Genomic DNA, 26,827 nt, shown 5'->3' on the forward strand with positions numbered 1-26,827 from the left:
GACCGCGCAATTGTCAGTTAAAGCGACGCAGTGCCGAATCGCAAAAAGTGCTCTGGTCTTTGGGCAGCCAAATGGTCCGGGGCTGAAGTGGTTAATCAAGTCTGTTTATAAGTCAAGTGGCTACATAGTAACTGAAAGCAAAACTTTTGTTTTTCTGTTTTTGAATCTGTGTCCCATTGGGGAGATTTCCCTTAACTTCCTGTCCATATCAAAAACAGGAAGTGAGAGGAAATCCCTCCAAAGTGATAGAATTCTGGGGTGTCACCAGAACAAGTGTTCCCTTTGGAATAGCTCCCCTGTTTAGTGTTCTGACATCAACCCAAAATTTGGGATTTTCTTTTTACTTTACCTTTCAATGATAATGGTAAACAGGCCAAATTTAGAGGGGGAGTCTCCCTAATGGGGGCACAGACAACATTACAAACCTGACAGGTATTCTAATCCCTCTCCACTCTAAATCAAAAAATAAAAAAGTTTTGCCTTTGGTTGCACTTTAACTGTTTTTGAAACTTTCAGCAGTATTATTTAACTGTCATCAGTGGTGCACAAAGCAATTGCCTAACAACAGCTTCAGGCTTTTAAGGTTACGACTTTTTTTTTAAATAGATACGATGGAAGATGTTTGGTCACTTCAGCAGCTAATACCTTCCACAATCTGCCAAATGATATGGCAACCACTTTGACATCCTAAATCTGTTGGATTTAGTACATTAAACCTCATGTTTAAAAAAAAAAAAAATGAAACATTTGAAAGACTCTTTAATCATGGCAACCATAGCCATGGCAACTATCATAGCACCTACTTATTTTTTGCCTTCTTCGTGTATGAAAAGCAGCACTTCCATCGTTTTTCTGTATGTATTATATTATTCAATGACCATTGTAAAAGCCCTAGAGCTGTTTCAGTCCCTAAAGTTATCATTCATAGGCAAATTCCAAAGAATTGTTTTAATACTTAGTAGGAATTAGATTAACCTTGAATTATCTGCCAAAAAGGTACCTTGCAATGGTTAAGGTAGTGATGCTTATAGCACAAAATAGCCATGAATAAAAAATCCAGCTGGAGTGAAATATCAAGCCTTATATTAAAGAACACCTATCAAAAAACATCTTAGAGTCATTAAATTGACAGATTCTCATCCCATCTAGAATAGTATGAAATTACATTGCTAATACATATTGCATATGATAATAAGCCCAGGTTTCTCGCTAGATTTATTGAGACAGTGTTACAGTGTCAGAGTGAATCTTCCAATCTCCATATACTGTGTATATAATCTTTATACTCTGTACAGCTCTAATTCAGGATTAGCTTCATGGTTCATCTATTTAACAGATTACTATTACACATTTGTTGTAAAGACTTTCTGAGCCATTCCGGTGGTGTTTAATTAAGGTCTGTCTTTTCTTTGACTAAACCATCCACTGTACTTAGCCACTGAACTATAGCAGTCTTGCATGTAAAAATTCTTAAGCGTATAGAAAACTAAAAATATTACTTTGACTTTGACTTGTCTGACTAGCTGATTATATTAAAGGTGTATAGTTTTTGGCTGATGTGACAAACTTGAGGAGACGAAGGAAGGGAGCTCTTTACTGACTTTCAGAGTCAACCGCTTGCTGCCTCTGTAGGCCATCTGGCTTATCTTTAGCCGAAGGGTTCTGGTGGTGGGAAAAGCTTAGATCTATGGGGCAAAGGAGATCACACCCTAGGAAAAGTTGTAAGCCAGTAGGTTGATTGTGTACAAACATCGAAATAACTGGCTGCAGGCTAACGCTTCAAAAGCAAAAGAATAAAGGATTTAAAACCAGGGTTATATTAATCCTGGATTAAAATATACATTTTTTTCAGGATTACCAGCACAGGGGACCAAACAAGATGATTGTAGTTAAAGCTACATAAAAACAGTTAGAAGTTAAATATTACTCTAGACCAACTGGTGTTCTAGAAATTCCATGTGATGCCTTGCTATATAGGGCTGTCATTTTGAAGGAAGTCAGCAGAGAGTTCTCTTCCTTGGAATCCTCAAGTTTGTTGAAAATCTGGTATCCACCAAAAACTACACATCTTTATTTTTTCACCTGGGGCTTATCTACTAAAACTAGTCAGAGTCAAAGTAGTATTTACGGTCTGAAGTCAAAATTAGATAGATAAACCCATGATGAACAAATTAAAAAAATGTGTCGTTTGTGGTGGATACCAGATTTTTAAAAAAATTTGACACCTCTGCTGACCTTCAGAATCCTCCCCTTCCTGCATCCATTGGACATCTGACCTCTCTTTAGCGGAAGAATTCTGGCTGCATTAGAGGTGGAGGGGAAAAGCTTGGATCCCCGGGGCAAAGGAGATCATACCCCAAGAAATGCGAAAAGCCAGTAGGTTGATTTTTAACTAGAATTGAAAAAAAAAGGCTGTAGGCTTTGATGCCTGTCAGACTAAGGCTTTGAAAGCAAAAGAATAGAGGATTCAATACCAGGGTTATGTTAATACTAAGTTGAAAGGCAACATTTTTTCAGGCTTACTATCACAGGGGACCAAAAAAGATGCTTGTAATGAAAGCTGCAAAAAATAAGCTGGAAGTAAAATCTTATTCAAGACCAACTGGTGTCCTAGAAAGTCCATGTGATTTCTTGCTATGTAGAGTAGGGTTGTCATTGAGCCAAGAGCCAGCAGAGAGTTCTCTTCCTTGGAATCCTCTAGTTCTTTAACCACTTCAGCCCCGGAAGGTTTACCCCCTTAATGACCAGGACATTTTTGTGATAAGGCACTGCGTTACTTTAACTGACAATTGCGTGGTCATGCGACGTTATACCCAAATAAAATTTATGTCCTTTTTTTCCCACAAATAGACCTTTCTTTTGTTTTTGGTATTTGATTACCACTGCCATTTTATTTTTTGCACTATAAACTAAAAAAGTGTCAATTTTGAAAAATAAAACAATATTTTTTACTTTCTGCTATAAAACACATCCAATAAAAAAAAAATAAAAAAAATCAAATGTCTTCATAATTTTAGACCAATATGTATTCTGCTGCATATTTTTGGCCAAAAAATCCCAATAAGCGTATACTGATTGGTTTGCGCAGAAGTTATCGCATCTGCAAACAATGGGATATTTTTATGGCATTTTTCTTTATTTTATTTTTTTACTAGTAATGGCGGCGATCAGCAATTTTTAGCAGGACTGCGACATTGCGGTGGAAAAAAAACGGACACTAAGTGACACTTTTTTGGGGGAACCAGTGACGTTAATATGCCCTGTACAGACGATCGCACATTCCCCCAACAAAATTCATGGATTTTTTTCAGACGGATGTTGACTCAAACTTGTCTTGCATACACACGGTCACACAAATCTTGTCGGAAATTCCGAATGTCAAGAACGCGGTGACGTACAACACTTACGACGAGCCGAGAAAAATGGAGTTCAATAGCCAGTGCAGCTCTTCTGCTTGATTCCGAGCATGCGTGGAACTTTGTGCGTCGGAATTGTGTACACACGATCGGAATTTACGACAACGGATTTTGTTGTCGGAAAATTTGAGATCCAGATCTCACATTTCGTGTGATCCAGATCTCACATTTTGTGCGACGGAAATTCCGATGGAATTTCCGACAACAAGCTCCCATCGAACATTTTCCGTCAGAAAATCCGACCGTGTGTACGGGGCATTACAGTGATCAATGGTAAAAATATGCACTGTTACTGTACTAATGACACTGGCAGGGAAGGGGTTAACACCAGGGGTGATCAAAGGGTTAAATGTATACCTAGATGGTTCTTGCTAACTGTGGGGGGGGTTGCTCTGACTGGATGAAGACAGAGATCCGTGTTACTGTTTAGCAGGAACACAAGGTCTCTATCTTTTTCCCTGTCAGAATGGTGATCTGCCTTGTTTACAAAGATTGAGGGTGGTCGGCAGATATCAGGGTCCAGCGGACCCACTAAATGGCATCCTCTGTGTCCATGCGCAGTGCGAACTGAACTTGCACAGGAATCGGATTGCATAGGTGTGTACACTCATGCGATCCAATTCCAGTGCAGGGGAGGGGGGAGTCCTTGCACTATTTTCCTGCAAATAAATCTAATGCGAGTTCAGCCATACAACCGTATGGCTGAACTCGCATTGCACAGACATCGCAGCCATACCAGTATATTCTGTGGAGTAATCTCTTGTCTGAAGCAATACTAAAACACTTCTGCTCAGCTGGGGGCCAGGAGAAGGAACGTATTTAACCCCCGGGCTCAAGTGCTTACCTCCTGTGCTGATCCAGACTGTGGCTCTGCACTCCATCTGCTCAGCTGGTGGCCGGTGGAGGAACATGAGTAGTTAATGTTATCAGGAGTAAATTCTTATCTTTATTCAGCAGTTCTGACAATCTAATCTGAGTCCCAAAGTCAACTTCTATACAGATCCACCGGACAATGTAATTGCCGGGAACTGCAGCACAAGGATTACTCCGCCTGAGCCCGAAAATCATGAAATAGTCCCAACGGAGTAATCCTTGTGCTGCAGTTCCCGGCAATTACATTGTCCGGTGGATCTGTATAGAAGTTGATTTCGGGACTCAGATTAGATTGCCGGAACTGCTGAATAAAGATAAGAATTTACTCACATTAACCACTTCCCGCCCGGTCAATAGCAGATTGACATCCGGGAAGTGGTTCTGTTAGCCTGACTGGGCGTCATATGACGTCCTTCAGGATAACATGCCGCCGCGCCCCCACGGGGGGGCGCATCGCGGCAATCTGTGGAGCGGTGTGTCAGTCTGACACACTGCTCCACCGATTCCGGTAAAGAGCCTCTGGTGGAGGCTCTTTAACACGTGATCAGCCGTGTCCAATCACGGCTGATCACGAAGTCAATAGGAAAAGCCATTGATCGGCTTTTCCTCACTCGCGTCTGACAGAGGCGAGTAGAGGAGAGCCTATTGGCGACGCGAGTAGAGGAGAGCTGATCGGCGGCTCTCGTGACGGGGGGTCTGCACTGATTGTTTATCAGCGCAGCCCCCCTCGGATGCCCACATTAGATAATCTGGGAAGCTCCCAGGACCACCAAGGAAGTGGGCAATATGTGGATGGCCAGGTATGTACTCCATCGCCATCCACATGTGCAAATGATGCCCAATCTGTGCCAGTCAGTGCCCACAAATGGGCACTGACTGGTACCTTCATGTACCAAAATAAAATCAGTGATGCCCAGCAACGCCACCCATCATTGTCATCAGTGCCACCCATCAGTGTCCAGCAGTGTCACCTATCAGTGCCCATCCGTGCCCATCAGTGCCCATCAGTGCCTATCAGTGCCCATCCATGCCACCTATCAGTGCCACCCAAAAGTACCCATCAGTACCACCCATAAGTACCCATCAGTGCCGCCTATGAGTGCCCATCAGTGCCACCTATGAGTGCCCATCAGTGTTGCATACCAGTGCCACCTATCAGTGCCCATCATCAGTGCCCGTCAGTGCCACCTCATCAGTACCACCTCATTGGTGCCACCTCATTGGTGCCCATCAGTGCCGCCTTATCAGTGCCCGTCAGTGCAGCCATATCAGTGCCCATCATTGAAGAAGAAAACGTACTTATTTACAAAAAAATTTAACAGAAACAAAGAAAAACTTGTTTTTTTTTTAAACTTTTCGGTCTTCTTTTATTTGTTGCGCAAAAAATAAAAATCGCAGAGGTGATCAAATACCACCAAAAGAAAGCTCTATTTGTGGGAACAAAATGATAAAAAATTTGTTTGGGTACAGTGTTGTATGACCGTGCAATTGTCATTCAAAGTGCGACAGCGCTGAAAGCTGAAAATTGGCCTGGGCGGGAAGGTGTCTAAGTGCCTGGTATTGAAGTGGTTAACTACTCATGTTCCTCCACCAGCTGAGCAGATGGAGCACAGGAACCACAGTGCAGACTGAATCACGTGTCCGGGTACCAGGCGGAAGGAGACCCGGACACAAGATTCAAAACCTGTACTGTCCGGGTGAATCCCGGACAGGTGGCCACCCAAGTTTTGATGCTTATCAGACTAATGCCGCGTACACGCGGTCGCACTTTCTGACGTAAAATGTGCGATCGGCTCATCTACTAAGCTCTGGAGCAAGTGCACTTGCAGTGCACAGTATATTTGCCTTTAGTAAATCAACCCCACAGTGCGCATGTGCACACTTAACCACTTGCCGACCAGCCTCCGTCATTATATTGCGGCAGGTCAGCATGATCCCACGAACCGTCGTAGCTGTATGTCGGTCCCTTTAAGCGGGATAGCAGGCGCGTGCATGCCCGCTGCACAGCAAGGGTGCCAATGCTCGTGACCGGCGGTCGCGATAACCAACGGCCATGAGCGATCGCGGGCACGGGAGGCAGAACAGGGATGTGTGTGTGTAAACACATATATCCCAGTTCTGTGAGGAGAGAGAGATTGTGAGTTCCTACGAGCTGGGAACCACAATCTGTCATCTCCTATAGTCACTACCATCCCCCTACAGTTAGAACACCCACTAGGGAACACGGTTAACCCCTTGATCGTCCCTTAGTGTCAACCCCTTCCCTGCCAGTGAAATCTACACAGTAATCAGTGCATTTTTATAGCACTGATCGCTGTATAAATGCCAGTGGTCCCAAAAATGTGTCAAAAGTGTCTGATCTGTCCGCCATAATGTCCCAGTTCCTATAAAAATCTCAGATCACCGTCATTACTAGTAAAAAAATAATAATAATAAAAATGCCATAAATCTATCCCCTATTTTGTAGACGCTATAACTTTTGCGCAAACCAATCAATATACGCTTTTTGGAATTTTTATTAGTAAAAATATGTAGAAGAATACATATCAGCCTAAACTGAGGAAAAAATTAGCTTTATTTAAAAAAAAAATTGGGGCTATTTATTACAGCAAAAAGTACAAATATTGGGTTTTTTTCAAAATTGTCGCTTTCCTTTTGTTTATAGCACAAAAAATAAAACATGCAGAGGTGATCAAATAGCACCAAAAGAAAGCTCTATTTGTGGGGAAAAAAAGGACGTCAATTTTGTTTGGGTAAAGAGTCGCAAGACCGCGCAATTGTCAGTTAAAGTGACGCAGTCCCGAATCACAAAAAATGGCCCGGTCATTGAGCAGCCACAGCTTCCGGGGCTAAAGTGGTTAATCAAGTCTGTTTCTACCCGAGGTATCCAAGTTCAAACAAAAAAAGCCACATTACCAGTTGTGCCATGTTTGTTAGTACCCAACAAGCTTTATTGTTAGTAGAACAAATTCACAAAGCCACTATATTATAACACATCGATCGTCAAAGGAGCCTCTCCTACTCTTCCAGAGGTGGCGGTAAGTGTTCTGCTATAATCTAGCCTGCCTTTGTTAATTTGTTCTACTGACAATAAAAGCTTGTTGGATACTAAGAAAACAAAAGAGCAGAAGTGCGGATTTTTAGATGTGCTTGAAAATCTGGAAGTGAAGGCTCTCTTCTCAGACCACATGAGGCTATCTTTGTAGGGAAACTCATGTTCCATCCAGGAACACAGGCACCCTGCCCAGCACTAATTAGCTCATGTTCTTCATTGTTAGCAAGAGCCTACTGTATAGGGATCATCTTTAGTAGTAGAGAGCACAGATGATTCCACCGGTCTATTCTGGACCTCCTGTGACATTCCCCAAAATGGAAACAGGAATCCCAACTGAACTAAAAGCAGTGCTTCGGAACCCTTCCACATGTTCACTAAACAGATTGTGAATTTCTGTCCAGGAAAGTGTTTGTCAGTGATTTCTAAATATCTATATATCTTTATCTATCTATATCTATATCTATATCTATATCTATATCTATATATATGTGTGTCTATATCTATCTATCTATCTATCTATCTATCTATCTATCTATCTATCTATCTATCTATCTATATATATATATAGACCTGTTATAGACCCTTTTCCAGATTTCAGAATTTTAGAAAACCCCACACTGGCCACCCTTTAGGAAATGTTAATGTATATGTGATCCCTCACCTTATAAAACAACCCATTTAGTTTAAAATAGAAATGAAAAGCAAAACACTTTTGTTTACATTTAAAAAAAAACAACATAATTACCTTTTTTTCCCTTTTTTTGTAAGTGATCACATGATCTCTGTTCTCAGCTGCATTATGAGCGCAGAAAGCTGGGGAAGGAGAAACAACAGCATACTGGTCTTTCCAGTGAATGTCTGTGAGGAGGTGGGGGGGGGGTCAACACAAGTCTGATCATTGGAGGAGAGCAGATTGAGTTCCCATCTCAGCCAGAAAACTGTGCTCAGTTTTTAATAGGGAGGCAGAAGACAAAGAGAGTATGAGATGTTGGGGTAACATATGCTTTAAAGTGCCATTAAAAAAAAACACCCTAAACACATTCACTAAAAAAAATATATACGAATACACACTCACACACATACACAATATACCATATATATACACATACATATACAGTATATATATATATATATATATATATATATATATATATACTCCAAAGACATGCTGGTAGGTTCATTGGATCCTGTCTAAAAATTGACCCTAATATGTATATATATAAATGTGAGTTAGGGACCTTAGATTGTAAGCTCCTTGAGGGTAGGGACCGATGTGAATGTATAATATATATGTAAAGCACTGCGTAAATTGACAGCGCTATATAAGTACCTGAAATATAATAATTATATATATATATATATATATATATATATATATATATATATATACACACACATACCTTTTTTGCAAGGCTCTTCTGACCAGGATCCTTCCTTGCTGCACTGAACACTAGTACAGTAGGATGACCATTACAGCCTGGGCTGACAGCTCTGGGTTGAAGACGAATATTGTATCTTTTATTTTGATGGCCTGCGACTTTAAAAAAAAAAAATGTGTTAAAGTTCTCCTTAAAAGTAACTGTTGCTAAAAAATAAATATGGATTTCCTGCTGCTTCCTTCGCAGATGCTGCCATCTCTATACACTCTATGCAAGTTATTTATTTACTATAATACAACATGCACTCTAGGCATGCCTTTTCTACACTTTAAATATTTGTTTTAATAATCGCTGGCAGCATTTGTTAGTTGTCTTGTTGCTTTGTTGTTACATCCTATATGTATCTGTTATGTGGTTTTTTTTTTGGGTGTGGGGGAATTGTATGATTTCCTTTGCTGTGGTCCTTGGAATCTATTGCTACTAGAAACAATGTAATTCTTTTTCTCTAGCTTCTCCATGCCAAGGCTTTATAGCTTACACTAATGCAGTGTGATTGTATTTAAATTCTGCACATACAATTTCATTTACATTTATTACATCTGAGTCTGCCTCTGGGGGAGCTGCTCTCTGTGATATGGAAAGCAAGTATCTAATAATTACTTTGCTGGCTTAATAAATATGTCAAGCTTGGGTGTAGCAAATTACATTCACAAGAGCCCTTTTTTTTAATTTTTTTTTTTGCTATTCACTTAAACATTCATCAGTCATGCTGCGCCAGATGTGGGGGATGCTGGGAAATTGCTACCCTGCACCTTTTTAAATGATAAGAATACAAAGAGGTATGGAGAGCTCCAGGTGTAGAGATAATGACAAATGCAAACAAGGATTCATTTCACACTGTATTTTCAACTGCTCCAGGGTCATTCAAAAAAGCAATTCAAAAAAAAAAAAAAAAAAAAATTTGATTAAAATTCCAGTTTCTGGTTGTGTTCTAAAACATATTTACTAAAAATCCAAGAGTAGTTCTTTTGTGAGTCAAAACCGTGCCATGTGGACTTTGGCTCCAAAGGAAGCCATTTGGCTTTTTCCAAATGTTTCTTCCCCCATGTTGGAAGTGTTTTTTTTTTTTTTTTCGGTCATAAGATTTTGTCCTATCGGATGTTATATACCTATTATACACTGAAACTAACCGTTTCATTCTGATTTTTAAGTTATTTGTGTTACTATAATGATAATGAGCAGGCAATTTAATTGAACTGTGTCTGAGCACCACAAAATGAAAACGTTATCGATTTTTTTTTTTTAATACTCACAGAAAACATACACATCCATTTAGGTCTCCATGGATTATTTTGTTGAGGGATCACTTTATACCCCTCTCCCCTTCCACAGCATTTATAGCCACGGCCATCTTTGATAAGGGCAGATGATTCATGTAGCATGCACTTCCTGGAATCCATCTGCCCTTAGCTCAGGCATGCAGGAGGATGTACTTGGCTGAGAAAGCCCCACCCTCACCGCCAGATTAAGGCTTCATGCACACTAGCGTTCTTTTTTAAGCTCCTAGAAGCTGTTATTAGTATTTTTTTCTGCTCCTAGAAGCTAAATCGTGTTATCCTATGCACATACATCCCAACTTTTTGGGATGGGAATGAGGGACACCTACTCAGCAAAAGCATGTAGGCATAGGACACGCCCAACTGCCACGCCCCCTTAAAGGAGAATCAACCTAAAAAAAAAAAAAAGATTACTTAAACCCACAAGGGCTTTATTTTACCACTACTATTCCTTTATATTGGCTTTTGAAATTTACAGATGCAGCAATTCATTTAGAATTTGGATGAAAGGTTTAGCACTGGGAAACACTTTTTGAAAGATAAAAAGTGCATTTTATATACAACTATATAGATCAGACCAAAATGAGGGACAAATGAGGAGGAATGAAGGACAGAGGGACATTGCTCCAAATCAGGGACAGTCCCTCGAAATCAGGGACAGTTGGGAGCTATGCTATGCACACTACTTTAGGCTGTTAACGTTTTTTGAGCTTCAGCGTCTTGTAGAGTTTCTTGGAACATTTTTCCAGCAGAAAAATAAGCTGAATGCTCCTAACTGCTACTAAAATGATACTAACAGCTTTTTTTGAGCTTTTTTTTTTTCTTTATATACTGCAAAAACACCAATAAAATGCTATTGCTCCTAAATGCTCATAAAAGCTTCTAAATGCTCCTAAAATGTTACTAGAAGCTGGCACAAAAATAATACTATCAGCATTTTTTATCCAGCGTTTCTCTGGCATTTTTTTTTAGCTTATAGTGTGCATGGAGCCCAAGGCTCCAAGCACACTGGCATTTTTTTTTAACTCCTAGAAGTTGTTATTAACATTTTTTTCTGCTACTAGAAGCTAAATACTCCTAAACGCTCTTAAATGCTCCTAAAATGCTGCTTAAATGCTACTACAAAAAGCTATTACCAGTGTTTTTTATAGCTTAAAAAATGCTAGAGTGTGTGGAGCCTAAAGAAAAAAATGCCCATGAACGCCGCTGGGATATATGACATGATTTTGGCCTAGAGTCCAGGAAGAAACTGAAGAAATGTAAAAAAAAAGGGTTAAAACATTGTAACTCTAATATGCCTTCCTATCTATTTACTAATACTAGCAGTATAAGGATTAAGAATAGTTACTGTTTTTGCTGCAAAGTTACCAATATTGCTTTTACCCAACTTTTATTGAAGTTGACCTCCACCTTTGCCATGAAGACTAGTTAGGCAATATTAGCATGAAATAAAGCACTTACAAGGTGATTCATGGCTTTTTTAATGAACAAAACCAAACCTAACCCTTGTTATTATGCCAACTCTAACCCTATCTCTAAAGCCTAGTACACACAGGCTCAATGTTGGCCGGCATCGGCCAGTTCAATAGAAACTGGTCAACATTCAGCCCGTGTGTACTAGGCTTTAGAGATAGGGTTAGTGTTGGCATAATAACAAGGGTTAGGTTTGGTTTTATTTATTAATGAAGCCATTAAAGTGGTTGTAAACCCTAGGACAAAAAAAAAAATAAATAAAACTTGCAAGACAAAGGCATAATGAGCTAGTATGCATAGCATACTAGCTCATTATGAATTACTTACCTGAGATCGAAGCCCCTGCAGCCGTCCTCGTACACTGCTCCAGCGGCCGCCATCTCTCTTGGAGTTACTTCTGGGTATCACGGGCTCTGGCGCTATGATTGGTCAGAGCTGCGATGACGTCACGCATGTGTTCGGGAGCCGCCGGTAACGGCACACCCACCGAAGCAACGGCACGTACGTGCCATTGCTTCAGTTTGCTTCAGTGCGCATGTGCCGATGACGTCGGCACATGCAAATACAGGGGATATCTCCTAAACCGTTCAGGGTATCCTGGATATCTACCCTGGATATCTCCTAAACCGTTCAGGATATCCTGGATATCTACCCTGGATATCTCCTAAACCGTTCAGGTTTAGGAGATATCCAGGGTAGCTACAGGTAAGCCTTATTATCGGTTTACTGGTAGCAAAAAGTGTGTTGTAAGGGTTTGCAACCACTTTTATCACCCTGTACATGCTTTATTTCATGCAAATATCGCCTAATAAGTCTTCATGTCAAATGTGGAGGCCAACTTCTGCCTTCTGTCAAAGGGTCATGACCAAAAAAGGTCTGCCGAGTGCCCGATCAGCGTTCTTGGCCAATGGCTGAGAGCGATGACCAGGGTGTTCTGGGGGTGGGGGGATGTCCGCCCCTGTCAGAACACAATAGAACAGCAGGGGAAATCGCTGTACTAACATCAGATTGTTAATACAGCAACTCCGACCTGAGCTGTTAGTTGTGTGTACAAAGCTCAAGGCTAATGCTAACCCTTTATTTTTAACAGAGCCATGTGATCTTAGTTACATAGTAGGTAAGGCTGAATAAAGACAACAGTCCACCCAGTCCATCCATGTCAGTGCAAGGCTTCTGAATCACCAATTCACAGATAAAGATATTGGAGATATATTGGAGGAAATGCAGAGAAGGACAACCAAACTGATAAGAGGCATGGAGGAGCTCAGCTATGAGGAAAGATTAGAGGAACTGAATTTATTCTTTCTTGAGAAGACGAGATTTAGGGGCGATATGATCACCATATATAAGTACATAAGTGTTTCATATGATGAACTTGGTGTTGAGTTATTCACTTTCAGATCATTAGAGAGGAGGGGACACTTCATGTCTAGAGGAAAAGAGATTTGACTTCCACATACGGAAAGTCTTCTTCACAGTAATGCCCCGTACACACGAGCGGAATTTCTGTTGGAAAAACCTTGAATGGTTTTTCCAACGGAATTCCGCTCAAGCTTGCCTTGCCTACACACGGTCACAAAAAAGTTCTCTGAACTTTCAACCGTCAAGAACGCGGTGAAGTACAACACTACGACAAGCTGAGAAAATTAAGTTCAATGCTTCCGAGCATGCGTCGAATTGTTTCCGAGGATGCGTTGTTTTTTGTGCAACGGAATTGCATACAGACGATCACATTTTCGGATAGGAAATTTTTCCGACCGAAAAATAGAGAACATGCTCTCAATCTTTTGCTGGCTGTAATTCCGCCAGCAAAAGTTCGATGGAGCATACACACGGTCACATTTTCCGACCAAAGGCTCACATCGGTCTTTTGCTGGTGGAATTTCTGATTCTGATTCTGATTGTGTGTACGGGGCATAAGAGTTGTGAAAATGTGGAATAGACTCCCTCAAGAACGGGTTCTGGCCAGATCAGTCGATTATTAAAAAAAATAAAGCCAGGTACGTTCCTAAATATAAATGGATATTAACATTAATAGGTGATAATGCCAGGGATATGTTGTGATCCAGTGCTCCCTGCTGGAGCAAATCGCATCAGACTTTAGTGTTTTTTTGGGGGGTTTTGCCTTCCGCTGAAACAACTGTGGGTCTATAACTGTAATTGGAGGCTTTCTATACATTTTTTTTTTTTATTGGTTGAACTAGAGGGACTTTTTTTTCAGCCTAACCAACAGAACTCAATCTTTGGTTTATCTGACAGAATTTAAAAAATGCTCGCTGATGTTACACCAAACATCTAGTGTTTTTTTTTTTTTGCCATTTTTATAACCAGTTATTTTTCATATAAAAACTGAATGTTCACTTAAAGTGTTACTAAATTCTGATTTGTTTTTAAAATTAAAATAACAAACATGTTATACTCACCTGCTCTGTGCAGTGGTATTGCACAGAGTGGCCCCGATCTTCCTCTTCTCAGGTCCCCGGTGGCAATCTTGGCTCCCCCCTCTTCAAAGTTGTTTGCTATGGGGTCACATGGTGTTTGCTCCCTCCCGACCTGTGTATCTATGGAGTCGTGGTCTATAGACTTACACAGCAGGACTTAGGCCCGCCCCCCACTTCCTCTTCACTGCATTTGATTGACAGCAGCAAGAGCCAATGGCTCATGCTGCTGCTTGAATGCTGTGTGAAGAGATAGATACAGATGCAGCCATGCACAGCCCTGGTCTCTTCTCCCCTCTCTTCCTCTTTACACAGGGAAGGGGTGGGCACGGGGAAACTGAAAACATTTTTTGCCTTAATGCAAGCAATGCATTAAAGTAAAAAACATTTTTAGATTTAGTATCACTTTAAGCCACAACCTCCAACAAATTGAGGGCAGCCATTTCCTAGAGGCAGTGTGTTTGGCATTGCATTAATTATTATTGTTATTTAGGGTTTTTGTGTATTTTTCAATATCTACATTTAGCATAGCTAATTCTATACAGAGCTTTCTAGTGGAATGGGGTTTCTTCTTTTATCAGAAGTAACATGCATATGGGGCAGCACAGTGGCTTAGTGGTTTGCGCCAGAGCTTGGTTTGAATCCCAGCCACACACCATCTGCATGAAGTTTGTGCTTTCTCCTGAACCACTTAAGCCCCGAACCATTTGGCTGGCCAAAGACCAGAGCGTTTTTTGTGAGTCGGCACTGTGCCGCTTTAACTGACAATTGCGCGGTCATGCAACGTGGCTCCCAAACAAAATTGACGTCCTTATTTCCCCACAAATAGAGCTTTCTTTTGGTGGTATTTGATCACCTCTGCGGTTTTTATTATTTGTGCTATAAACAAAAAAAGAGCGACAATTTTGAAAAAAACGCAATATTTTTTACTTTTTGCTATAATAAATATCCCCAAAAAATATATAAAAAAACTAATTTCTTCCACAGTTTAGGCCGATATGTATTCTTCTACATATGTTTGGTAAAAAAAAAAATCGCAATAAGTGTATATTGATTGATGGCATTTTTATAATTATTATTATTATTAATTATTATTTTTTTTACTAGTAATGGCGGCGATCTGCAATTTTTATTGGGACTTTGGCATTATGGCGGACACTTTTGACACTATTTTGGGACTAGTGACATTTATACAGTGATCAGAGCTACAAATAGCCACCGATTACTGTATAAATGACATTGGCAGAGAAGGGCTTAAGCACAAGGGGGCGATCAAGGGGTTAAGTGTGTTCCCCGGATGTGTTCTAACTGTAGGGGGGGGTTGGGCTCACCACAACATGACAGAGATCACTGCTCCCAATGACAGGGAGCAGTAGATCCCTATCATGTTGCTAGGCAGAACAGAGAAATGCCTTATTTACATAGGCATCTCCCCGTTCTGCCTCTCCTCACACATTGAATTCGCGGGACACAAGGTCACGCGCCCACGACGCGTGCGCCCGCTAAGCGTCAAATTCAAAGGGACGTACAGGTACGCCCTTTTGCCTGCCCGTGCCATTCTAGTAAATCGGCGTGCGGCGGTCAGCAAGTGGTTAAACTCCAGTTTACTTATGCTAGAGTTCCCCACGGCAATTTTTATCAAGGTGCTGTGGTCCTCATCAGTTTCTACTTAGCCTTGTATTTGTATGTTTCCCCGTTACATGCTTGGAGCAGACGAGGATTGTTTGCTGCTTTATTATATGATCTTTGTGTTTTCTTTATCTTACTTGTTTTCTAAAAAACAATAAAAACTATTGAAACAGGAATATGCTCTCATGATGCCCGAATCGCCAGGAGTACTTTTAATTGCTAAACTGACCCTCACTATATTTTCAACTCTGATACATTTTTAATTGTGTGACAGTGCAAAAGGCTTAACTGAATGGTTTTATTTAAATTGATACGGTTCACGTATTCATTAAACTTCTATATTTCAAAAGTGGCGGCCCGTCCATAGGGGGCGCTCGGGCCCCGCCTCCCCTAGCTGTTATAAAAGAAATAAAAATGTCACTTTAAGAGTACCCAGGTGCTGGACATGCGGCGGTCTATGGGAAGCGGATTTGCCCCTGTTTAGGGCGTGTGCAGGGCGCACTCGATGCGCCCTAAACACTCCCCACTCTACAGTGATTTGTCTCCATCTTCTAGTGCATTATTCCTATTGGCAGGGACTGCAGGATGGTGGGCGGTGCTTTTCGATTCACCACTTCCGGTTTCCCAGTTCACAACGCTAGTGTGCTGTGGACAGTAAGGGACCATTGCCGATATCTCGCTGGAGTTTTTGCCTATTCACCTCCCTGGGGATCGCTGAGGGTTGTACATGTCTGCCTGTGTGTGTGTTACACTGAGACATGGGAGAACGCTGACTCACTGCATGCTAAGAGACCCCTCCCCCACTGTATACACAGCATGTCACAGTACACAGTCCCTGACACCAGCGGCAATTGATGGGCACACTGGCAGCATTTGATGGGCACACTGGCAGCAATTGATGGGTACAGTGGCTGCGTTTGATGGGTACCATGGCTGCGTTTGATGGGTACCATGGCTGCGTTTGATGGGCACAGTGGCTGCGTTTGATGGGTACCATGGCTGCGTTTGATTGGCACAGTGGCTGCGTTTGATGGGTACAGTGGCTGCGTTTGATGGGTACCATGGCTGCGTTTGATGGGTACAGTGGCTGCGCTTGATGGGCACAGTGGATGCGTTTGATGGGCACAGTGGATGCGTTTGATGGGCACAGTGGCTGTGTTTGATGGGCACAGTGGCTGCATTTGATGGCACAGTAGATGCGTTTGATGGGCACAGTGGCTGCGTTTGATGGCACAGTGGAGGCAATTGATGGGCACAGTAGCTGCATTTGATGGGCACAGTGGCTGCAATTGATGTTTTTTTTTTCAGTTTGTTTGTGCCCCCCCCAAAAAAAATTTTGAGTACCAGCTGCCACTGTATTTCAATCAATTTTTCTGAAGGGTACTCGTTTTATTTCATAATTCCTCTACTCTCCACTTTCATGCTTAGGAGAACGTAATTAAGAGTAGGTGGTAAAAAATTACAAACTTTTCACTAACGAGAGCATCACCATCCTTTACTAATTGATCCCCATTTGTGCCCCCCCCATGGCATCAGTTAGGTTAGTGCATGTCTACATCAACCTGAATCAATCTGAAAAATAGTCTTCTTATTCACCTTGTCTTGGACATGGGATTTGGGTGGATATCCTTTTAGTATGTTTAGTTTAAAAAAAAGTGTTACTTTGATCTTTCTTTATTTTCTAAAGTTGGATAATATAGCTATAGTATTCTATGAAAAGTGGGGAGGAGATTTCATTTGCTTTGTTAAATGTATTTACAGATCACATATTAGTGACAAAAAAAATACATCCACTTGGGGACAGGTGGACGTCACTCTCGCCTAGGGGCGAATTAAGTAAGTGCGAGTAGGTACCAGTCAAAAGGGGTTGAGAGAAAGATGATTGGTATTTCCCACTTTTGACTGAAGGTTCTCTTTATTGTAAATGAAAAGATGAATGCAAGTAAATGTTTAAAAGTTGACTGTATGGTAACAGTGCTTTGGTTGGAACATCTAACTTTCTGCACAAATGAGCACTATGTTCTTTAAGTGCAAAATGTAATAAAGAAATATTGAATTTAAAAGGTTACTGTAGGTAACCACTAGATGGAGGATCTTCAAATCTGTAAATAAAATCAGGTTAATGTCGGAGCATGCTGCTAAATCCTACCTCCTCATATGGAGCATGGGTCGCAGGGCAGTATTCCAACATGATAACAACCCCAAACTCACCTCCAAGATGACCACTGCCTTGCTAAAGAAGCTGAGGGTAAAGGTGATGGACTGGCCAAGCATGTCTCCAGACTGAAACCCTATTGAGCATCTGTGGGGCATCCTCAAACGGGAGGTGGAGGAGCGCAAGGTCTCTAACATCCACCAGCTCCGTGATGTCATCATGGAGGAGTGGAAGAGGACTCCAGTGGCAACCTGTGAAGCTCTGGTGAACTCCATGCCCAAGAGGGTTAATGCAGTGCTGGAAAATAATGGTGACCACACAAAATATTGACACTTAGAGCCCAATTTGAACATTTTCACTTAGGGGTGTACTCACTTTTGTTGCCAGTGGTTTAGACATTAATGGCTGTGTGTTGAGTTATTTTGAGGGGACAGCAAATTTACACTGTTATACAAGCTGTACACTCACTACTTTACATTGTAGCAAAGTGTCATTTCTTCAGTGTTGTCTCAGCTTTGTCATAACTATAAATGGTGAAATTTATGTATCAACACCCCAGCTATAAAGTTTCTTATGACTTATTACAGCAGCATGACAATGGAATCACATATTGCATATGAGACAAATATCTTGTCTTGTTTTTAAAAGATTGCTAAAAAATGGATAAAACACTATCACGAATGGAAGACAATAACAAGTTTCTACTTTTGCAGACAAGCAGAATATAAATTTTGCTATGCGGTTAAGTAATTACTGAGTATAATTGCTTAATCCTTTTCCTGTGCTGGAAATGGATTGATATCTGAAGTGTTTAATCATGTGCACGGCACTTATTCTTGTTCTGTTGTCATTTGCAGCAGCGCTGAAACCGACGATGAACCGCCATGTGAAGAAGAGATTGATTACAATACGGATAGTTGTTCAGAGGAGGAAATCTCAGAGTTGGACAATTTCAATGCTGAAGACAGTCTGAACGAAGAGAAGAACGGTGCAGGGAAAGAGCTGAGTTCAGAAGAGCTGAGCAAAGAAGATGTGTTGCCCACAAAGTTGAATTGTTCCACCAGGAAATCTCTCCCAATTGCACCCAAACAATATGGCTGCTCACCAGAGGTTGCCTGCCCTCTCAGTGAGCAAAACTGTGAGCACTCCAGCAAAACACAAATGGCACATCATTATCTTTATTAACATAGACGTAGATGTAAATAAAAGTCCTGATGCTACTCAATATTGGGCTTATGTACAAAGTCAACTCACCCTTTTATGTCAAACTCAAGATTAGTACTACAGAAATACAGAAATTGGGAACATCTCTATAGTGCCAAAAGAGAGACTTTATTGTAATTGCTGACCAACTTTGAAGAATACTAATTGGCCGGCTCTCTCTGACTTTAATATTTTCTGAATCACTGACCTGGAACAAGCATGCAGATAAGAAAGTCATAGTGAAGTCAAACTAGGAGAAAAATAATAAATAATAGTTAAAAAAAAATAAACAAAAAAAAAAAAAACCAGCATACCTGCTGATGGAGAGAGAGGGGGTTTAAAAAAAAAATCCTTTTTGTGAGTTAAGTTCAGCTTCAATAGATTGATTTCCTTTGATCATCAGCTCCAACTAGGGGCCGTACCTCAATTAGTAAAATAATGCATTATGGCCACTAGATGGAGTTGACAAGCATAGAAAATCAATATTTTAAACAGAATATGTAACAGCTGGGCGAATGCTTGTGATATTTGTCCAACTATTTATTTTTATATATTTTGTTCTGAATTCATAATCTTCAGGTCAAAGATTTGGAATTCACTGAAGCCACCTCCAGGAATTAAGGGGCATATGGCTCACTCCATGTGACAGCACTGGGCCAATGAACACTGTCACATGTGAAGTCTATAGACTTGTGTAAGCTATGACTCCAGCTACTCATTACTTATACTTTGCCTGTGCCAGCTGAACAGAGCAATGGGGGTGGATATATAGTATATACCGCTGGTGAAGGGTACATTTAAGTAAACGTGTTATGTATGTGGGCAAAGCAAAGGTTCCTCTTAAGGTGTCCCTACACTATGTACTTTGATGATGTAGCCAGTGGTAGAAATATAATTGGCTATATGGTACAGTGTATACCTTTATATAAATATACCTTTATATTTATATATGTATATAAATTTTTTATATACACATACATTTTATATATATATATATATATATATATATATATATATATATATATATATATATATATATATATATATACATTTTAAATATTTATATGATTCAATAAGCTAGTGGAAAGAGCAAAGCTAAAGTGTAGAAACCTATAACAATTAATCAGATGTACCATTGGCGCAAGGTGAATATTAACTTGTTGCTGAGAGCATCCACACTTTGCTGCTTGCTTTTTTGAGAAATGTATTGATCATCAAGCCTACTAGTTGCCAAAAATACATATGAACTTTTTAATAAAGCCGTACAATGTGTAGTAGGAAACGATAATCAATTTAACTTACTGTAGTCATAAATGATTGCTTGTTTTGAATATAGGTTTCTGCATTCTTAAACATGACACTTTTTACTACATTGGGTTTATGGTCCTCTTTCTTAAAAACAAAAACCGCCAAATGATCAATAATCATAAATAAGGAATAAGGGGGCAGCCAGGGAAAGCGGAATCATAGTATGTATGTCAATAAATGAAATCCAGGCTTTGGCTATCAACCACTTGACTATATTCACAATGATATATACCTCATTGTGACACATCAAACTAGATATCAATAAAATACATCAAACTGTATTCAATATTCTACTAAAAACATAAATAAAAAAATAAAAACCTGGCCAGGATACACATGCACTTGCACCACTGCTGGGATCATAAATTCTCATATAGGTAATGTAATACATAAATAAGGTTCAAAACAGAGAACAAATACCAATTAATCTCATAATAGACAAAAGGAATAAACCCCAATAGATTATCTCTTCTATGAAATTAGTTCTACCATACGAAGTGTCATAAAACCAACTGCCAATAATATACAATTCCACTCCAAAGCAGTTGATGGCTATCGCTTTCAAAGATAAATTATCCACAATGTGGTGGCCATCTGGATATACAGTACCAGAATTCCTTAGAGATCCAAGGGGCTTCTTCCCAATGGTCCCTCATGATAAGGGAAGACTTATCTGGAGACATAAATCAATAAATTATGAGCCCAGTGTGAGGGCACTAGATGGAGTCAATATTTCACATTAGCCATAAGTAAGCAGTAGTGAACACCCTTCAGATCCCAAGATACCAAACACAGGGTGTGGGCACACATGCCAGCCAGTGAGCTCTCTATTTCAGATGCAGGTATGATATAATAAGCATAATATATGTAGATATGCAGGATAGAATATATACAGTAGAGGCTACACCATCATAGTAAACATCCACCAGGGTGCCGCAAAACCTGAGCCTCCAGTTATCATATAAAGATGACTGTATGAACCCAACATAGATGTACAGGATAAGGAATTCGAAAGTTTGTGAGTGATAGTAAAAGTCCGCCAGGGCCAAAGTACATAGCTTGTAATATGGATCTCAGGTTAGCATTGCATTTGCATAGGCTCAATGAGTGTGCACTAATAGTAATAGCAGATGGTATAGAGCCTCAAGTCCATAGACTGTTCACTTTGCAAGGAAAATTGTGCGGTGCAAGAAAATTCTCCCAAGAGCTTGGTGAAATTTCACTTTGCAAAGAATAGCCAATCATGTGCAAGAAAAATAATTAAAAAAACAGCATTTTTTTGCTTGGTCTTTAAAGGGAACCTTACTGAGTAAGAATGGAGGTTGTTAAAACTGACCAAGCTAGATCCTTGGCTGTCATCTTTTAACCTTTTGCTATAGCCAAAAGACAGCCACAGCACAGGCTTCCAGTTCTGGAAGGGAGTCAATGGACGTCCATAGGTGTCTTGGGGTGCGCATCCTGCATCCTCTGTGACCATCGTGTCCTTCGGACACAGCAGATCACAGGTCGCTGTAAAGGTCCAATCATAGCAGCCCTTTACCATGTGATCATCTGTGTCCAATCACAGCTGATCACATGTAAGCTGACTTGCCGGTTACCGGCAATCCTTTCCCCATGAGCTGTGTCTGTGTGAGGAAAGGACAGCCCATACCCTTCAAGGCTGTCAGTACTTTGTTTACACTGATAATCAGGTACAGCCTCATCACTGCAGCCTCATCAGTGCCCATCAGTGCCCATCAGTGCAGCCTCATCAGTGCAGCCTCATCTGTGCCCATCAGTGCAACCTCATCAGCACACATCAGTGGAGCCTCATCAGTGCAGCCTCATCAGTGCAGCCTCATCAGTGCAGCCTCATCAGCGCAGCCTCGTCAGTGCACATAAGTGCAGCCTCATCAGTGCAGCCTCATCAGCGCACATCAGTGTAGTCTCATCAGTGCAGCCTCATCAGTGCAGCCTCATCAGCGCACATCAGTGCACATAAGTGCAGCCTCATCAGTGCAGCCTTATCAGCACACATCAGTGTAGTCTCATCAGTGCATCCTCATCAGCTCACATCAGTGTAGTCTCATCAGTGCAGCCTCATCAGCACACATCAGTGTAGTCTCATCAGTGCAGCCTCATCAGCTCACATCAGTGTAGTCTCATCAGTGCAGCCTCTTCAGCACACATCAATGTAGCCTCATCAGCAAAGCCTCATCAGCACACATCAGTGTAGCCTCATCAGCAAAGCCTCATCAGCACACATCAGTGTAGCCTCATCAGCAAAGCCTCATCAGCACACATCAGTGTAGCCTCATCAGTGCAGCCTCATCAGCGCACATAAGTGCAGCCTTATCAGTGCAGCCTCATCAGCGCACATCAGTGAAGAAGAAAAATTACTTATTTGCAAAATTTTAGAAAAGAAAAGAAAAACTTGTTTTTAAAATAAAAATACAATGTGGCCTTTTTTTTTGTTTAACAAAAAATAAAAACCCTAGTGGTGCTTAAATACTACCAAAAGAAAGCTCTATTTGTCTCTTAAAAACAATAAAAATGTCATATGGTTACAGTGTTGCATGACCACGCAATTGTCAACGAGCGTCGTGCGACAGCGCTGAAAGCTGAAAATTGGCCTGGGAACGAAAGAAGTGAAAGTGCCCAGTACCTAAAGAGTTAAGAAGGAGTTCAGCAGAGGCAGGCTATAGATTTACCTCAATGCATGTTTCTTTTAAGTGTAGTGGAATAATATAATTTTCATGTTTTTCCTTTAAGCGAACTATTCAAGTTCACAAAATAATTATAGTATTAATAATTACTTTTCTGTACAGCATGAACTACAATTCACACAAACTTCTTAGATGTTTTCTGCCACATTTAAAAAAATATATAAATTGCTTTCTTGACAAAAGTTTTAATCCCAAATCAAAGTATCATCCCGGATTTTGCTATACGGTGCATTTGAAGCATTTGCAACATCAGAATGGCTCACAGCCGGATTATCACATATTCTGAGCTGAAAAGCACTCCTAAAATGCTGTGAGCTCTGGAAGAGCTGCCCTTGATCCACAGTGCTTAGGCTTGGAAAAAAAAAAAAAATAAAAGATTTCCAAACCATAAGAGGTGCTAGGCTGAGGAGTTCCCCGGGTGCCATCAACCTATTGTTAAAACTCATACTCCATTCTAAATTTAACACTGCACTCATCTACTATGGTTATGGTTAAACTTTTTTTTTTTTTGTGATTTAAAAAACATGATCAATCTTTTTTTTTTATTTATTTATTTAGTATAGCTAGGTGCTTGTTTTTTTTTTTTTTTATATATATATATATATATATATATATATATATATATATATATATATGGATATAAAGAGGGGTAAAGACACATCAACAAGATACATATGCTTCTATTATGAAATTGTTACCTAAACTGTGTAGAAATTTGTATTTGTCTGCAAATTGTATTCCGTTTAAATGGACATTGATCACGCTAATAGACTTATAGGATTTTTTAATTGAGATTCTGAAAATAGTATTGTTTGCTGTGCAGACGTAGGTTATAGTTTATTATTTATGACTGGGCTATATGGTGTGAATTGAATCCTAATTTTACTAATAAAAAAGCTGTACCCTGTTGTATTTTTCTATATTATGAAATCATGTGTAACAATGTGTAACAAATGCATATAAGTGATGAACCTTGCAACTTAAAGTCAAGTATGAAAGGTGTAGGAATGGATCAATGAATGAATGAATGAACAATTTAGGTGACTATTCTATTTATTCATTATTGTTTTCTTTTTTAAGGCTTATGACTTGTTTATTGCATACGGCTTTATAGCCAGAGGTGCCTCACACCCCAATAGTATGTTGCAACATTTATTTTTACCGTAGTCTCCCACAAGGGCAAGCTTTAGACCTCCAGAACCAAGGTGCTTCTTTTTTCGCATCTACTTCTCTACTGCAGTATTGAACCCAAAAACAAAAATGTAATATATTGCAGTTTACCACTTCTTAAATGTGGTGACCAGTGGCGGCTAGTGTTTTTTTTTTGGGGGGGGCAGCAAACAAACACCCCCCCGTGGTTGGTTGGTCGGCAGCCCCCCTACCCTGGCACTTAGCCTATCGGCTGCAGGTGGGCGGGCTCCTATGGGCGTCAGCCAGCGGCCAGGTTGTGGGCTCCTATGGGCAGGTTGCTGGCTCCTATGGGCGGGCTCATATGGGTGACAGGCAGCGGCCAGGTTGCGGGCTCCTATTGGCGGGTTGCAGGCTCCTATAGGCGGGTTGCAGGCTCATATGGGGGACAGGCAGCGGCCAGGTTGTGGGCTCCTATGGGCAGGTTGCGGGCTCCTATTGGCGGGTTGCAGGCTCCTATGGGCGGGTTGTGGGCTCATATGGGGGACAGGCAGCGGCCAGGTTGCGGGCTCCTATGGGCAGGTTGCAGGCTCCTATAGGCGGGTTGCAGGCTCATATGGAGGACAGGCAGCGGCCAGGTTGCGGGCTCCTATGGGCAGGTTGCGGGCTCCTATGGGCGGGTTGTGGGCTCATATGGGGGACAGGCAGCGGCCAGATTGCGAGCTCCTATTGGCGGGTTGCAGGCTCCTATAGGCGGGTTGCAGGCTCATATGGGGGACAGGCAGCGGCCAGGTTGTGGGCTCCTATGGGCAGGTTGCGGGCTCCTATTGGCGGGTTGCAGGCTCCTATGGGCGGGTTGTGGGCTCATATGGGGGACAGGCAGCGGCCAGGTTGCGGGCTCCTATGGGCAGGGTGCAGGCTCCTATAGGCGGGTTGCAGGCTCATATGGAGGACAGGCAGCGGCCAGGTTGCGGGCTCCTATGGGCAGGTTGCGGGCTCCTATGGGTGGGTTGTGGGCTCATATGGGGGACAGGCAGCGGCCAGATTGCGGGCTCCTATTGGCGGGTTGCAGGCTCCTATAGGCGGGTTGCAGGCTCATATGGAGGACAGGCAGCGGCCAGGTTGCGGGCTCCTATGGGCAGGTTGCGGGCTCCTATGGGCGGGTTGCAGGCTCCTATTGGTGGGTTGTGGGCTCCTATTGGCGGGTTGCGGGTTCCTGTGGGCAGCGAGCAGCGGCTCCTGTGTCCTCTCTGCATCACTCCGCCGTGCAGCTCCTCCCTCCTCCTCGTAGGCTTCCAATAGAATCGCCTGTTCTTTCAGCCAATCGGGTGACCAATGTCAAAACACGCTTCCTGATAGGCTGGGAGGAGGATCGCTGTTGTAGCACACCTGGGTGGGCTCTTGGACCGCACTCTCTGCAACCCAAGCCTAACCTATATTGAAGCCTATTAGAGCCTCTGGCTCTAATCGGTGCAACAAAAAAAAAGCCCCTCCGCATTGGAATCCATGCTCTGGTGTCCTGAAAGGGGCCAGAGGCAGATAGACGGGGGGGTGCCCTTAATGGTGGTGACTGCATTCGTTTTCTTTTTTTAGGCTTTTTTTACTTTTTACCTGGCCAGTAACACACTTTACTAAGGCCCCTTTTACACGGACTTTCCGATCCAGTCCACCTGTCAGTTTTTCAGGCAGACCTGATCAAAACCTCCATTCACTCCTATTGAGCAGCGGATGTCAGTGGTGACATGTCAGCTGACATCCGCCGTTATCCGATCCGATCCTGTCCGTGAAATCCAGATAGATGGAAACCCTATTTTCCTTCCGTCTGGCGGATCGGATAAAAACAGACAGGCGGTCCGTTTTTATTCGATCTCCCATAGAGGAGCGCTCTGACAGGTCCATCTCTGCACAGTGAGCGGAGATGGGCCGATCAGCAATCGATCCCCCTCGCTGAGCAAAGCGGAGTCTGCCGGACGGATAAGCTTGTGTGAAAGAGCCCTAAAACTGGAGCACCGGGGAATCTGGTGTAGCTGTCCATGGTAGCCAATCAGCTTTTAATTTCAGATTGCTCAATTAAGCTTTTGACAATAAGCCCTCGTTCACATTAGGCCGATTTGACATGTCAAATCGCACCGGGAAATAGGAGCCTATTGCCGGCAACGTCCGAATCGGTGGGACGCTGACTTTGCGGTGCTGCACCGATTCCCAAAAGTAGTTCCTGCACTACTTTTGATGACTTTGGGGGGATATTTCAATAGACATGTGTGCATGAACCGGCACAGATGTCTTTCAAATCGCCCCCCAAACTCGCACTGAAATGCAAGTTTGAACTTGTGCGACTGTTGTGTTCGGCACGATTTCAAACACACCCTCAGTGTGAACGAGGGCCAAGTCTGGTTCACACATCTGCGATGCGGGAACCAGTGTGATTCCAGCGCGGACTCCTGCATCGCATGTCACTCATCGGTGGTTCACACTGACATCTGTAAACCGCTGCGGGTGTCAATGTAAAAGTTAACGACACCCCCAAATCGGTTTACAGATCGCAGTGCAAACTGTCAAATGGTGCAGGAATCAGATCGCATGGTTGTGAACACCCACCCAATTCGATTCCAGTGCGGATCAAAAAAAGGGCCCTGCACCATTTAGGTGCGAACGCAATGCGATTTTAGTCATACAGTTTCTATGGCTGAATCCGCATTGCACAGACATCGCATGTGATCTGCACAGC

At 41.8% G+C, this 26,827-nt stretch overlaps 1 protein-coding gene across 1 annotated transcript in view; it reads left to right on the forward strand.

Annotated features, from left to right (window-relative positions):
• AGBL1 (AGBL carboxypeptidase 1) overlaps window positions 1–19,714 on the forward strand; it is a 1,138,256-nt gene extending 1,118,542 nt beyond the window's left edge. The window contains exon 23 of the mRNA XM_073623519.1: window positions 18,613–19,714. Coding sequence (XP_073479620.1) covers window positions 18,613–18,940 — 328 coding nt within the window. The 3' untranslated portion in view covers window positions 18,941–19,714. The remainder of the gene's footprint in view (window positions 1–18,612) is intronic.
• Window positions 19,715–26,827: the final 7,113 nt, after the last annotated feature.

This window comes from Aquarana catesbeiana, linkage group LG03 (assembly GCF_042186555.1).
Source record: "Aquarana catesbeiana isolate 2022-GZ linkage group LG03, ASM4218655v1, whole genome shotgun sequence".
Taxonomy (NCBI): Eukaryota; Metazoa; Chordata; class Amphibia; order Anura; family Ranidae; genus Aquarana; species Aquarana catesbeiana.